The 16,343-nt window shown below is 45.1% G+C and overlaps 1 protein-coding gene across 1 annotated transcript in view; it reads right to left on the bottom strand.

Annotated features, from left to right (window-relative positions):
• The window catches only part of PALM2AKAP2 (PALM2 and AKAP2 fusion), a 506,606-nt gene that overhangs the window by 31,080 nt on the left and 459,183 nt on the right, over positions 1–16,343 (bottom strand). The window contains 2 exon segments of the mRNA XM_032240316.1: positions 3,904–6,091; positions 6,093–6,296. Coding sequence (XP_032096207.1) covers positions 3,904–6,091; positions 6,093–6,296 — 2,392 coding nt within the window.

Raw genomic sequence — 16,343 nt, 5'->3', positions numbered from 1 at the left:
AACCTGGGAGGTGGAGGTTGCAGTGAGCCAAGTTCGTGCCATTGCACTCCAGCCTGAGTGACAGAGCAAGACTTCATCTCCGCTCCCAACCCCAAAAACAAACAAAAAAAAAAGTCAACTAGGAACCAAGAAGATAATTTCCAAATACATGGTCATTAACAATGACTATATCCTTTCAAAACAGAGCTTGGGCATCAGGAGCAAAACTCTGTCTCAAAAAAAAGAAAACCACTAAAAGCAAAACAGTATTATTTCCACACCTGGGGGATGGAGTTTCTGTCTAGACAACTTTTCTATGGAAAGAATTAGAAGATTTCTCCTTCCTTACCACATCTTGGCTCTCAGTGGATTTTATTTGCTTTAAGATTTTAGGATTCCAGCATGCCACCAGCACGATTTCTGCCAGAGAAGTTAAAAATTATATTTTTCATCACCTAGTACCGCATCATCAGTGTAAGTCACACAACAAACTAGCGGAGTCACTTCTTCTGGCATGAAATGTGAAATGTGCCATAGGAACTAGGTAATATCTCCATTCACAAAACCGTCGGGTTCAGCAGTTCTGACCCTGGCCATGAATTGTCTAGTTGGGCTGCTCAGAGTCATGTGTCAGCCTTCTCCCTGATCATGAACTTGGAGGTTGGCCGGCCAAGCAATACTCCAAAGATCTCCAGGCATGCACAGGAAGAAAATTGTGTTTTACGTTCAGTTTCTTTCAACTCATGTTGTAATTCTGGGAGGCCCAGAGGGCCAGCTTTAAATGTTCCAGAGATAAACATGAAGGAATGACATGTATGCACATTATCATGACTGTACTCAATACGACATCAAGACTGGAGCAGAGCACAGACTTCCACGGATGAATTACCATCCCCCTGTAGGAACCAGAAATCAATCCTACGGGGATGGGATATGGGAGAAGAGATCAGTATTAGCACAGAGGAAAGTGCTGGGGAGGCTGATACTGGGTTGCCAGTGGCAAGCCTTAGGATGCTGACTTGTTGAAGGCAACCTTGGTCCTGGTGGGGAAGCCTGACGAACAACAGCCAGTGGGGGAATCAGAAAAGAGGATTGAAATGTCTTTACGTTAGACAATTGTTTATGTGCTAGAAATAAAGTTGGGGGTAATATGGTGAGGGGTTCAATTAAGAGATAGTCAGAGAATCCTGAAAATGCCCACTGTTATGGTCTGAGTGTCTGTGCCCCCACCAATATTTATTTGTTGAAACTTTATCACCAATGTGATGGCATATATTAAGAAAGTCACTGCACTCTTCCTCTTCTTCCTCCCTTTCCTTTCCTTCCCAAACAATTCAGTGCACAAGTCAGTAGGCCAGGCTGAGCAAGACGGTACCTGCTGTGGGGCTGGAGCCCAGGTAGGGTAGGGAGGGTGTTAGGGAGGGTGTTGGTGATGGAGGTTGGCAGTGGCCACCCAGAAAATGATGTCAGAGCCCAAGTTTGGTGAGGAAAACAGGAGACTGGTTATACTGGAGTGTGGAGGGAGGAGGGCTGGTTAAATAACAAACATATTACAGATAATAAAAACTAAGTCTCTGGTTGTCAGGAAGGTGGTTACAAATATAGAAAGGGGGAAAGTATGGATGGCCCTTGTATTAAATTAGAACTAAAAGGTATCAAGGTGAACTCATGGTTTTCAAGAGACATGTGTATCATTTCTTTCCCTCCCTCCCTCCCTTCTTTCCCCTCTCTCTCTCTCTCTCTCGTTTGACAGTCTCACTCTGTTGCCAGGCTGTAGTGCAGTGGCACGATCTTGGCTTACTACAACCACCGCCTCTCAAGTTCAAGCCATTCTCCTGCCTCAGCCTCCCAAGTAGCTGAGACTACAGGCATGCGCCACCACACCCAGCTAATTTTTGTATTTTTGGTAGAGATAGGGTTTCACTATGTTGGCCAGGATGGTCTTGATCTCTTTACCTCGTGATCTGCCCACCTCAGCCTCCCAAAGTGTTGGGATTACAGGTGTGAGCCACTGTGCCCAGCCCAGAGATGTGTATAATTTCTAATTCTGTCCATTGAGAGTGCCTAGGACCAGCCACAATTCAGTAACAATGAGCACATCTAGCACCCAGATCTTTTTTTCTAAATACCATCGTCAGAAACTAGTGCTCTTTGGAGACACAACTGATTTCGGGGTTGGGAAAGTATAAGATGAAACTGGAATATTTTGTGATGCCAGAAATTGAGGAAGCACTCAGAGGATAATGAGGACATCTCCAAAGGTCACATAAGTTAGCCAGAAAGGGATCCTGTGAGCTGTATCTGAACAAGTTGAGGATAAAAATCATAAAAGAAATGGATTATAATCCATTGAATATCATAGGAATCCATGAGATCATACCGACATAAAGTTTGATGAGGAATGGGGTGAAAATTACGTAATACCAAAGTATTGCCCTACAAAATATGAATTAATTACAAAAGAAAAAACTTTACTATGCAGAGTCCTGGCAGATACTCCCTCAATGGAGTGATCATAATCAATATTAAGTGATCAGAGTTAGCACCTGTCACCACAATGAGACGAACTAATACCACATGCTATCTGTTTGGATATAGTGAGAACACAGCATCAATTTGGTCCTAGCAAAGATGCACAACCGGAAAATAATCAAGTGAAAGCATCAGAGACCCACACTGAGGAGCAGTCTACAAAACTGAAGGAGATGGGGCATCATGTTGGCAATTTACTCTCAAATGATTCAAAATAGAAAAACATTTGTACTGTACTTGGGAACTTTTCTTTAGGTTGGAGATTCTTTCAAAATTTAAAAAGTTAATGAGAAGAGTCACGTTGTGTCATTGTAGATTTGATGGAAGCTAAGTGTCAAGATAAGATTAATATCTGGATGGACCAAGTCAAATGTCAACAATTACACTTCAGGGTAATAATTCTTAAATTTTCTCTGGTGAAGCATCAGGTTTTCCCCATCAGTCTATTATGAAGCAATACGAGTTTTCAAATGCCTACTCTCAACATCAGAACTTATCTTAGAAAGAACCAGTAGCAAATGATTCCTGGACTAGCTTAGACCACATTTTGAGCAGCATTTTCTATAGTTGAAGATGTGTGGATCCCTGATTGCCATCAAATCCACATGGGAAATAAAAACTATTGGTCATATTATTATCCATACGGTAGCAACAATAATTACTACTTGAATTAACATCAACCATCTACACAAAGTGTTTGCAAAAGGGACCACTCAGGCAATATGAAGGAATTAAGGACCTGCCTTTGCAGACGGTAATTCAACTTGTCCAAATGGGTCATATGACGAGAATAGATGAGCCCACCCCTGATTCCAAAGTAGTTGTTGCTTTGTGGTGACTTTGGAAGAAAAACCCAGTCACACAGAAGATGAACAAAAATATTTTGCATGTGTCAGTCTGCAATGCCAAGCCATGACTATCATTGCTGGGAAGGGAACCAGCATTCAGAGGGGGTTAGTTAGTACAGGACATCTCCCAAATCAGATGGCTTCGATTTAACTGCAGACACTGAGGATCAAGCTAACTGATTCCAACATAGTTCACACATGGGTCCACGCTGGTTGTCTGCCACAATCAGCCTCTCTCTCAGACAAGAGGCAGGCTTTCAAATAAAAGAGGACAATTCTCTGTAATAAACCAAAGCCAAAGCAGAACAACAACAACAAAAAAGAGCTATTGCATCCTCTGAAAAGTGGCAAACTCCATCCAAGCTCCGCGTTCTTCTAGAGGACACTCACACTTTTGTTGCACGTCCCTGTATGTTGGAATTCTCGTGCCAGTGTACCCCCAGCACTTATTCCAGACACACACAGAGGAGGCTCCACATGGAAACCCATGAGCTAAAATCAACAACGACAGACAGCTGACTCTGGTGTGAGGCACCTCACTTACCTGGGGCAGTTTTGTAGCATGTTCTGGAGGGCAGCGATGGGGCGTTCTTTGTCCTGGGGCTCTGTGCACTCTGCAAGACTTGTCTCTGCCTCTTCAGCTCCTCTTCCCTTTCCTGAGCTGCTCGGATCTCTTCTTCGATCATGGACAAAGTCCGCTGTTTCCTGGACCTCAGTTTGAAGGGCCCAACCATCACGTCGGATTCTTGAGTGGCCAGGAGGGAGGCTGTACTTCTCAGCTCAGCAGCCTCCGAGTACTTGCTGAAATAGCTTCCTTCGGGCCTGGTCTCCTCCATGTTAATCGGGCCACTGGGCTGCACAGCTGGCAGTGGCTGGGGCGGCCCCCTTTCCCTGAGCGCCCTGTCTTCAGCAGGCAGAATCTTTGGCAAGACATCCCTTTTCTCTTGAACAGGAGAAGACACCTGAGGTGGCTCAAACATGCTCTGAGGCTTCTCTGAGCTGAAATCCCCGGCTTCAGCTTCCTCTACAGTCGCTTCAGGTCCCTGTGGCTCTGCTCCATCCCTGCTGGTTTTGGACGCAGCTTTATCCACCTGCTCAGCTATGGCTTGTTGAATGGCATTCTGTACCAGGAGGCCAGCCTGGTACTCCAAGGGATCATCAACCGACGGAGAGTCCCCCAGCGTGGAGGAAGGGGAATAGAAACCATGATCACTAAATGACTTGGAGGCGCCTTCTCCTCGGCTCTCTGAGGGGTTGTCAGTTTGTGGCGTCTGGGGCAGAGAAAAATCGGCCAGTGAATTTTCCTGGAGAGCATTGGTTGTCTCATTTGAGGCCCCGCTGTCACTGATGTTGTCCATGCTGAAATCATTGGATAGAGTCTCCAGGACGGTGGTATCCTGAGACCTTACTGACAACTCATCCAGACCAGAGTCAAGCTCCTCTTGAGTCAAGGAGACATTGACGGATTTTGAGAACTGATCCAAAATCCCATGGTCATCATCCTTGACCACGGTGAGGACGGCCCGGGCACTCGTAAATTCTCCATCCTCTGCCCACAGTTTAGATAAGGGCCCACGTTTAGAAGGCTCGCTGTAGGGCCCTTCCTTCCCCTGAGGGGCTGTGCTGCCTTGGCTTGCTGCTGCTGCTGAGGTCTCCAGGGTACCAGGCGATTTCTGCCCCTTGGTGGCTGAGGCACCACTGTCTTCCGGAGGTCCCCCAACAGAAGGTGGTCTCGAGTTAATCAGTGGCTTATCTGAGTTGATTGATCCCAGAGGCCTGTAGAAAGGCTTGATGGAGAACAGCCTGGGTGTACTCTGGCCCTTGGCCACAGCTGGCCTGGAATTCTCCATCAGCTGGAATTGCTTGCGAGCAGCAGAGAAATCTATCTGCTCTGTGACAATGTCCTCCTTTGCTTTGTCAATCATGCTTGTACGTTCATGAGAAGAGTCAGGGGCTGTGCAGAGCTGCGATGGGGGCTGCTGCTGCAGCAGCAGCTGTTCCTGCTGCGCCCTTCTCTCCTTGCGCTCCTTGTACTTTTTGTGCGACTCCAGATGTTCCTCGTCCAGCTGCTCCTCGATGGTTTTTTCCTGCGGGGGATTCCACCATTTTGCTGCAATGCCAGGATTCTTCTTCACAGCCTGGCTGCGAATGAGCTCCCTCCTCTCCTTTTCCAGCTCCAGCATCTCTTCAGAAGGCCTCACTTTTCTGATGCAGTATTGCTCCTTCTCACGCTCATCATCCTCAAAGAGCTTGGAGGGCTTCTTGTCCTCATGGAAGGCACGCAGCTCAAACTTGGCCTCCTTCTTCAGCGTGGTGAGTGTGAACTCTCCATCTCGGGAAGAACACCGGGAGCTAGTTGAGGAGCTGGGGCTGACAGGCGCCTGCAGGCCATCCCCCAGCGCATCTCTAGGCTGGCCGGGGGAATGGCCATTTGCTCCTTCTGCCTCTGCCATGGGGTCCGGGCTGCTATTACTGAGCTCGATGTGAGGAAGTGCCTGCCGGCTAGCTGTTCTCTCAATAGGTTCTGGCTGGGTGGTCTCGTGCACTGGGGGGCTTAGGCTGCCCACCAGGACCACTGCACCAGGCTCTGGGGAAGATGTTCCATTATACGTTCCGTCCACAGCAGAATCACAGCAGTTGGCCTCCAGCACCTCATCTAGATAGCGGATCTCTCTGGCGACGTCATTATCCAGGGATTCATGGTGATCAGCGAGGAGGCCATTATGGGGGGGGTGAATAGAAAGGGGAGGGGTGGTCCATGGGATGTGGAGTAGAGGTGATTCCAGGAACACGTTTACATTCTGCAACAGACACCTCAATTTCCATGTTTTCGTGATCTGGGGAAAGAGAACTGGTGGCAGGCTCCGGGAGGTTGGCACTATAGTTGTCCCCCTCACTTTTCAGCCGGATATCATCCTCGGAAAGCTGGGGAGGCTTCTGGAATAAAAAGAAGACAAAAGTCAGGGTTAAACACTGCATCTCTTACGCACACGAATGCTGACAAACTGACTCATCACAGGAAGGAAGACAGAAACCACAGTGACAAATTCTTTTGAATAGAAATTTCCTAATAATCCCTTAAATGTTCATTTTCTTATAGTAACGGGTGCCCCACCCTCTCTAATTTACAGATTCCGTTTTGTTTACATGCTAGCACCATTTTTAAATTTTATCTACTAAGGTGGAAGAGATGACATCATCATCATCATTGTACCAGAGTCTTCCCAAGTATGTTGCAGCAAATGATTGCAGGCTATGTAATAGGACTATTAATAGGATTACAAAAAGAAAGTCCTTTTGTATGAACAGACCTTTAAAACATATGACTCTCGGCCAGATATAATGCAGTTATTCTGGAGACAAGCAACTTTTTGGAAAATCTTTCCAGAATGAAATACTGGAAAATAGTAGATCCCTTTATTGGCAGCACACAGGCTACAGTGCCCCACTGCCGTGGCTGTAATTGACCACGTGCCTTGTAAACACTATCACCAAAGCCACTGACTGCACAGCTCTGTTTTCTGGGATTGCATCAAAGTAATACTCCTTAGTTATGGAGTCAGCATTGCTTTGAAAAACTAATGGCCAATGGTACTTCTCCTACAGTGTATTAACTACTTTATATGTGATATCTTCAGTTTGTGATTCAATAAGAAAACCCATCTTCTTAATGTTTTAAAATCCATCACATCTTTAAGGAAGGAGGTTTTCTTTTTTTTTTTTGAGACGGGGTCTTGCTCTGTGGCCCAGGCTGGAGTGCAGTGGTGCCATCTCGGCTCACTGCAACCTCTGCTTCCCAGGACTACCAATGTGTGCCATCATCCCTGGCTGATATATATTTATATATATATATATTTGGTAGAGACAGGGTTTCTCCATGTCACCCAGGCTGGTCTTGAACTCCTGTACTCAAGCAGTCTGCCTGCCTCAGCCTCCTAAAATGCTAGGATTACACACATGAGCCACCACACCCAACCAATCCATCCTATTTTTCTACCAGTTATCTAGCCTATGTAATTTTGTTACTTGACATTAGAAACATTAATTTTCAAATTATAAGATGATTTTCTTTTTCATCTCAAAGGACTCCGGCTTATCTCAAAGAATTCCAGTAAAGTATAAACTTGAGTTACCCTCAAGGACTTTACTAGCACCTAGGTCGGCTGTGTTTCCTCATCTCAAGTTTATCACGTGCCTGGTATTATTGACATGGGACAATGCAAAATTGCAAGAAGGTGTAAGTTTCATTTATCTAAGGTTTCAACCATTTTAAATGCTTAGAATATTAGAACACCACCTTAGGATGATTCTCAGGAAATCTATTTCAAAATTCTTCCCAAAAAAGTGGGTAATTATGGATTTGTTCTTGAGACCTAAGAAAACACGGGAGTTCATCATAAGTGCTCTACCTTGCTGTCAGAATGTTGAAAAACTTTCCCGGCTATCCATGACCTGGGGGGTTTCCTTCATTCTTCATTTTCCACATTCCCTTTCAGACTTAAATTATTCAAACAATGTATATGCCTTCTTCATTAACAGGCACAAATAATGAATATTCCTCTTTTGTCAACATCTTCTGTTCTCTGATTTTCTTCCAATTCTGATCTGGTCTTTGTTAAAGAGTGATACTTAACACAATTAATATTTATAATTGCTATTGTCTTTATTTTTATTTTTGACCATCATTAAATAGTAGTTTTTGCTGATACTGTCTTTTTTTTTTTAAGAGACAGGATCTTGCTCTGTTGCCTAGGCTGGAGTACAGTGATGTGATCATAGCTCACTGCAGCCTTGAACTCCTAAGCTCATGGGATCCTTCTGCCTCAGTCTCCCTTAGGACTACAGGTAGATGCCACCATGCCTGGCTAATTTTTAAACTTTTTGGTAGAGATAGAGTCTTGCTATGTTGCCCAGGCTGGTCTCAAACTCCTGGACTCAAGGTGCTGGGATTACAGGTGTGAGCCATCCTGCATGGCCAGCCATTTTAAAACTATTAACTAAACGTTTTTTTGAATAAGGCATTGTCAGTAACTTCTACTCACATATCATTAAGAATTACAGAAAATTTGAATGTTGAAATTTACTGGCTGCCACTCAATTTCAAGTAAACCTAGGCCAAAATTAGCCCACTTCATGGAAGGTTATTGTTGGAATAAGAGGACAAACAAAGAGAGACTCGCAGCAATGCTAAGATGAGTCAGATCACCTATGGCACCCTTACCCCCTGTCTTCTTTTGGCCAATGATTCACTGCTAATATTCTGTATGAGAATAGCAGAGCTTTCCTTCTATCCTTTCTGGCTTGGTGGGGGGCGAGCGGGGACAGTAGCAAGCTGGTAGGACGGAAATATGGTTGGAAAACATTGCTCTACTGAAACACAAGACGCTTTAGAATACTCAAGGAGAGGAAGGAGGGCAACATAATCTAAAGGAAACTAAAAGGCAAATACTTAGTTCTATAGTTTAATTAATTAATCCACTCATAAAACATGGGGGGGCTTATGCTGCAGAGTTATAATGAAATTAGCAGCAACAATAAGCTCCAGGAGACAATACTCTTAAAAAAAAAATAAAAATTCGAGTTTCCTGTACTTCCAAGAAAGCCCTAAGTCTATTTTGGAGTTTTCTTAGTCTGAATCAGGCAAGTGAAGAACTTGCCTCTCTTTGTCTCTTGTGGCTAATCACAGAGGTAGGAATGATGATGCGGCCTGTCGCCAAAGCATTTCCCAAGAACACTTTTTGGCTTCTCACGTCAGCATCGTCCCTTTCTCTTGAATGTTTCACACTTCAAGTGTTCGATGATGAATGAGCAGATGCCTTTCCGTGTTTTCTTTTTAGAATTCAAAAACTGTACCAGCTCTTTCCAAGGCAGACTTTCTGAACTAGAAATAGTTGTTTTGGTGCTGAATTTTTTAATTCTAAGAAGACAATTTGACAGTATGCTTTTGCGATTGTCTGAAAAAAAAAATTACAAAACTGCCATAATGTTTGAATCAGAAATTATGTTACAAGTAGTTATGTCTTCTATGATCAGTCAAACTGAGATTTTTTAAAATGCTAGTTACTTGGCAGGGAGCTCACGCCCGTAATCTCAGCACTTTGGGAGGCCACGGTGGGAAGATCACTTGAAGTCAGGAGTTTGAGACCGGCCTGGCCAACATGGTGGTGTACACCTGTAATCCCAGCTACTCGGCCTGAGACTCGCTTGGACCCAGAGAGTGGAGGTTGCAGTGAGCCAAGATTGCGCCACTACATTCCAGCCTAGGTGAGGAAGTGAGACTCTGTGTCAAAAAAAAAAAGGGCAGGCATGGTGGCTCACACCTATAATCCCAGCACTTTGGGAAGCTGAGGCAGGCAGATCACCCAAGGTCAGGAGTTCAAGACCAGCCTGGCCAATATGGGGAAACCTCATCTCTACTACAAATAAAAAAATTAGGCAGGCAAGGTGGCAGATGCCTGTAATCCCAGCTATTTGGGAGGCCAAGGCAGGAGAATTGCTTGAACCTGGAAGGAGGAGGTTGCAGTGAGCAGAGATCACACCATTGCTCTCTAGCCTGGTCAACAAGAATGAAACTCCATCTCAAAAAAAAAAAAAAAAAAAAAAGGCTAGTTACTTGTTATATGTCAAAATTTGGGGGTTCCAGTGTAATTTGAGATGATTCCTTTCCAATACATTTTTTAAACCTCTAGACACTGGAGGGTGTAAGCAGGAAAGAGGCCCTCCTTCTTATGAGCTACATGGCGTCCAGTCCCCCGTTTTCCATAAATTCAGAAAATTCTTCCTGACGCTCAATTCCATTTACTCAGAGAGCAGCAAGTTTAACCTCTAATTGTCATAAAAGTATTCAAAGAGATAAACAACTCTGCATTACTGATTCACAATCATGCACCAGAGGTCCTGCAGTTTTGTAAAGTTAGACAACAATGATAACAAAAAAGCAAATTCCTGAGTTCTGTCAGCAGCAAGAATTTGCTTTCATGCATGGCCTGACGTAATCAAAGCCATCGGTAACCACACCAGGTAAATGGAAATGGGCTGGAAATCCAGCGTATCCTGATTGGGCAGGAGTCTGGGTTTGGTATCCTCAAATGATGTCTTGTTTAAACAACACATGCTTATTGCTCTCTTTGAAGATAAGAAGGTCCAGAACTTTCTCCATGCTTCAGATTAGGTGAATGTGATTCCGGATTCAGATAAGATGCACATTCATGAAATCAACAGGAAAGCCGTTTTTGAAATGAACTATGTCCCAGTGCAAAAAACAGGAGGATAGGAAAGAATCATTAAACGGGGTTTTCTAAGGTCAGAGAAAAACTAGGGTGCAAAGGGGCAGTGGGAACTCTTTAGATCAACCCAGCTCACCCTACAGGTGGAGCCCTAACACCAGGACACAGAAACCTGCCCTTCCCACTGAATTCCTAGAATAGTTAACAGCTAGTAAGGATGTCTATCATTTACTTTCAAATACTTGGTCAGGGACAATATGATACAGCTGTGTGCTTCTGAAATTAGCGTAAATTACATTCCGCGGTCTGACAACCATCCTCACTGGGAATATACACTCAAAGAATGGTCATCTAGGATCTAATGAGAGAGCCCACGCTCCGCAGGTGCCTTCCTCCAGTGCTTAGCTCCCTTTAACTCCAAAGGAGCCCCGAAGCTTTGCTAATTGGCATAATTAAGGTGAGAAATAGGTTTTCATTAGTCAAATTAGTGGCTTGTCAATTAGCATAATGAATGTTAGAAATCCATGAAATTGGTGGTGTTCAAATTTGTGGATTAGAGATCTTCCTCACCCTTTCACAAAAGCGCTATGTCAATAGTGTGAACCCTTTGGTTTATACACCCTTTGGGATGGTGTTGGAGGTTTGAGAACTAAACAATCTCGTTTCTAGCCTTTGGTTCATGGGACTTTGGTTAACACCCACTAAATGGTAACAGAATCCTGTTTTCATAAAATTGCCACATCTGTCTTTATGCAAACTGGGGTTGGAGCATCTAGAAACTTAGAGAGCTGAGATTTCTTCAAACCATTTTTTTTACAAATGCTTATTTAACAAATATCTGTATGAGTGCCAGAATTTGGTTCAAGAGACTTGTGTTTAATATAACCTGGTAGTCAGGCTGCAACTAAAGCCACCTTTATTTTCCAAAAAATGTTTAATAGTTTTGCAAAGCAAATTAGCGTGGCTCAATTAACAACCCAGGGGCCTGTGTCTCTACCTAAATAATGCAGAAAATGTGGTAATTCAGAGTTTGGCGTCCAAAGACCAGAATCTGGGGTCACTTATTGATTCTACCTATGAAAGTGCTGCCAGACCTTTTGTACTGCAATCATGGAATTCTGCTGAGAATAGAACTCCTTCGTAAGCAGGACTAATAATATCTCCCAAATCTGTTTTGAGAACTAAGTTAGAAAATGTACTTAAAAGTACTATGCAAACTTTAATAAAACGGTTAATTAGAATGTTTACTATTATTAAGCCATTTTACGCTGAGGTTTAAATGACCGGTATTATATCCTTTCTGGCAGCAGACTGATTTTCTTTTGGGAAAAGAACAGGAGATTTTTAGAAGAAAAGAAATCAACAAGAAAAGATTAAAGAAAAAAGGCTCAGGAAAGACTCAAAGTCAGAGCCTTCGGCGGCTCTAATCTCCCTAATCTTTCCCCAACCCCAGATCCTTACATATGAATTTTAGTTGAAGCTAAACACAACTAGCTGCAACAGAGAGAGTAATTTCATAAAATGTCCTTAAAAGTTAAGCCCTAAAATGCAGTAAGTAGAATGAGCAGCCAAGAACCACCCCGACCTGGGGCTCCAGTCACATGGAAAGCAGAGGAGGGGTCACACATTGGATAAAACAGAACGTGGTCCGAGATATCTCCTCTACTCAACTAGCCAAGTGAATGTATGAGTGAATGAGACAGCCCTGACAAGCCTGTCCTGTGGGCATGCTGTAAGTGTGGTATCCCCATTTTGGGGCTAACACATGTCTAATAGCTTATCATTTCACAGTACGTACATGACGTCAGTCAGCTGATGCCAAAAACATGGCCCTCTGTTAAGTGGGAAAGGCAAGAATTTTCAGTCTTAAAACTTCAGACTAAGAGGTATAGAGAAATAGTGGGGTGTTTCCCAAGATCACCTGGCTAGTAAGTGCCCTAGCCAGGATCTGAAGGTGGGTTCTTCTCATTCTATCCTGATATGTTAAAATGGACTCTCAATAATAGGAGGCTTTTAAAATGACATGGGAAATGGTGAGAAGAGAGGATGGATCAAAAGAGAGTTAGCTTGGCTTTCTGGTTGATCTTTTGCTTGTTTGAATGTCTACAGATTAGGTGAGACTGACAATTTAGCTTTAAAAGTCCATAATCCCTTTTCATTCTTTATTCCGTCTCGGCCAGGAACAGATAAACTCCCTGGAGAGTTAACTCTCTGGAGTCACATCTGTTGCTCTGCGTGTCAGAGTAGAAATGTGACTTCTTGCACAGTCTGGGGGTTTCATCCTCTGGGCTGGTCTCTGAAGAAGATCTGTTTCCTCTGGCCACTTGCCAGAGGTAAGATCCCGTGTCCACATCATTGCGATGGACACTGTGGGAAAAGGCTGCAGCTCCTCACCAACACCACAAGTGAGATTCTAGAAGCCTGTTTACATTTGCACAGAAAACACAACAGCAGGGCCCTGATCCCTGCCCCACTGGGCAAAGACAGTCATGTGTTCTTTCTGCCCAGGGCACCTGGGCCTGCAGCTAGGCATGTCATGAACATAAATAACTTTAAGGAAGTGCATTTTCCTTAGCAGGTCTGCCTGAGCCCATGCGGACAGCAGAAAGGTGTCCTTCACCACAAGGACAATGCTTGTGTTCACAAGGTCCCCTCTGCCCCACCATCCTCAGGCTGTCCAAGCTCGACAGTGCCCCTCACCCGCCTGGACCTCCCAGGCACCTAGCCTAATTGCAAAGTGTGACCCAAATTACTCAAACATCAGGCTGCAGAACCAGGTTTCTCCGCTCTGAATAACCCAGATTACTTCCCACTAAAGCCATGACATTTAAATTAGAAATGCTTTTCTCTAGATAATAGGTGACCCGATCCTTTAATCCAGTTATTTTTAAGTTCCACCAAAAATACAAACTCACTCTTGGCCTAGGAACAGAGAGGCATGGCTATAAAACAAAACTTCCTTATAGCTGTGAAATCAGAGAGTATCTCCTTTTCCCTTCTCATACTGCCTCTCTCTAGCTCTCTCGCTCTCGCTCTCTTTTTTTTTTTTTTTTTAAGACAGAGTCTTCTCTGTCTCCCAGGCAGGAGTGCAATGGCTTGATCTCGGCACACTGCAACCTTAGCCTCCCGGGTTCAAGCAATTCTCCTGTCTCAGCCTCCCAGTAGCTGGGATTACTAGCGTCCACCACCACGCCCAGCTAATTTTTTTTTTTTTTTTTTTTTGTATTTTTAGTAGAGATGGGGTTTCGCCATATTGTCCAGGGTGGTCTCAAACTCCTGATCTCAGGTAATCCACATGCCTTGGCCTCCCAAAGTGCTGGGATTACAGGCGTGAGCCACCACGCCCGACCCCTGCCTCTCTTTTGTAAGTCACATTTTTGGTACACAGGACGCAACAACAATCATGACAAAGAACCGAAGAACTGGTTCCACGAGGCATGTGCAGCTGTCTCTAGAGAGGTTCTTCCTAAACTTTTAACTTTCTGGCTGAGTCACGATGTCTCCAGCACGAAAGCAAATGCAGAAGGGGGTGGGATGGAGGAAGTGCACCTGGCTGGTGGATGATGCCCAGAGACCTAAAAGATGCCCGCATCAGCTGAACCTCAACAGCCTTGAAGAAACCAGGCAAAGTAACAGTCAGGAGGTCTGAGGGAGTCTAACTCTCCAAACCGAGGAAACCCAAGGCATAAGAAAGGGAACATAGAGGTTGAAGAGGTCAAGGCACTTTCCTGCAACACTGCCTTAGATCCATAAGCACATCCTGGAACCCTGCAGAGCTATGTGCTCTCTGCCCCGGCCATGCAAGGTCCCCAGAGCTCAAAGGTGATCCCCCATCCCCAGCAAGAAGCTCACAGGCTTGGAGGGAGGGAGTACCAGTTTCCACAAGAACAACAAACAGCACCAGGGGAAGGAAGTGCTGCAGCAATAGCGGGAAATAAAATTCCAGCCCTCTTCAACGATGCAAATCGTGCAGGGCAAAAAGAATTGAAGAAAGTGCGGTGCACCCAAGTTCCTAAGCAGGCTGGCTGCACCTTCTCTGGCCCTCCCTGCTGAAGATGCAAGAAGGAGAAGGAGCTGGGACTCCGAGTGGGTCCCTTCCACCCTCCCCTAAAGGCACAGAGAGCAGGAAAGTCTGGGAACCACTTGCTGCTTGGGTTAGCCTTCGGGCTTCTAAGCCCAGTCTATAAGCAGGAAGTGGAGGAGAGGCAAGACCCCGGGTGATAACCTGGGCCCCACTGCAGTCCTAAGCAGGCTTCCCCCTTCCTTACCCCAGTAGAGCTTCTTCTGGTCTGTAGAACTAAGGGCCCGTGTTGATTGTGGGAAACTGTGAACCAAGGCACTCCCTAAGGAGGCTAGAGCCTCCCCTCCTGGCTGATGGAAGACAGATGGCCAGACTCCAGACCTCAAGCACTCCTGGGGCATACCCAGGCTAAATTTGGACTGGGCACGCTTGGGTCAATGCTGTGACCCTTAAAAGGGGTGAATACTACAGATGCTTCTTGGGTTTGCCTCTATGGATCGCCTGCCGTGAAGCCATTACAGCTCAATGTGACTAGGGCAGTTCTAAAAAGAAAACTCAACCCTTTGGGGACCAGGAGTCCTGTGCCTGCTCCTCCAGGTCCAGCCTTTTTTCTGAGAGCTTCTATGGTATTGGTAAAAGAGCATTCTGCTATTCTGTCTGGCTTATGCCTCAGGTACAGGTCTGAAGATGGGATGAAAACGGTTCTGGAACTTTCCCACCCCTTCGCTGGAAATAAGGCTTGCCTGTGCCTTGACCCACATTCCTGGCGAAGGAAACTGGTCAATTTCTCATAGAACAGAATCTCCCCTGCACCATAGCTTAGCCTATTAATAACATCCTCTCAGTCCTGCTGAAAAGTCAACGGCTCCAATGTCAGGCTGCACATCTGGAAAATGTTAAGGTGTTATTTGATGAAAACATTTACAGCTTGGGCTTTCTGTGAAAGAAACTGAAGATGGTGTGTGTGGTGTGGGTCAGCAGTGGGGAGGGAAGGAAAGGAAGGAAGCTGCTGTTGGCTTTTCAGTAGCAGCTGATGAAAGGGCTGTTTCTTTCCTCTACTTGGAGACCCACTTCTTACAGGAGTGACTGGGGGGCTTCCGGGTTTCCCGTGAATGAAGAGAGACGCAAGTTTCATGTTTTCCTCAATGGGGGTACTCTGGGGCCTATCAAGGAGCCCTTGGATGCTCTTCTCATCAAAGGCCCTTTTCACTGTCAGATTATTTTGCAAGGTAGTCCCCATCCCAGAATAAACCAAGCTTAAGGCCACAGATGGAACTCTGGCTCCTGCAAGCTGAGATTGCTAGGGTAACCGATTCTGCTAAAGACAAAAGCAAGCCTAGTTTTCAGTTTTTTATAACTTTGCTGTGTCCCTCTTGGTTTTAGAATAGTTCCGGATCTTGGGTTCATGCCTGGTCAGCAGGTCACGGCAGGGATCAAAAGCCACGCACCACTGTGGACCCAGCAGAATCCCAAGCAAATCCCAAGGCAGAGCCCCAAGGGAAAACAGTGCCAGACGCACTGTGGTTAATCCTCTGTCTACAGGTGATTCTGTACCTATGAACGAAACTGGTGAGGGTCGCCTTCCATCCCCATGGGACCTCCAAGAGACAGGTACCACACATTCTCCCAAAAGCCACATTCCCCCAAACCACCCTGTGAATATGGTGAGTTCCACAGCATGGAAACAGAAGGCTAGCAGTAGACCACAGCACTGAGTTTCTTGAACAAATACCAGAG

Source organism: Sapajus apella, unplaced genomic scaffold (assembly GCF_009761245.1).
Source record: "Sapajus apella isolate SASKATOON/1434 unplaced genomic scaffold, GSC_monkey_1.0 scaffold46, whole genome shotgun sequence".
Lineage (NCBI taxonomy): Eukaryota > Metazoa > Chordata > Mammalia > Primates > Cebidae > Sapajus > Sapajus apella.
The sequence above is the reverse complement of the archived record's forward strand: the minus strand, read 5'-3'. Positions and strand labels throughout refer to the sequence as shown.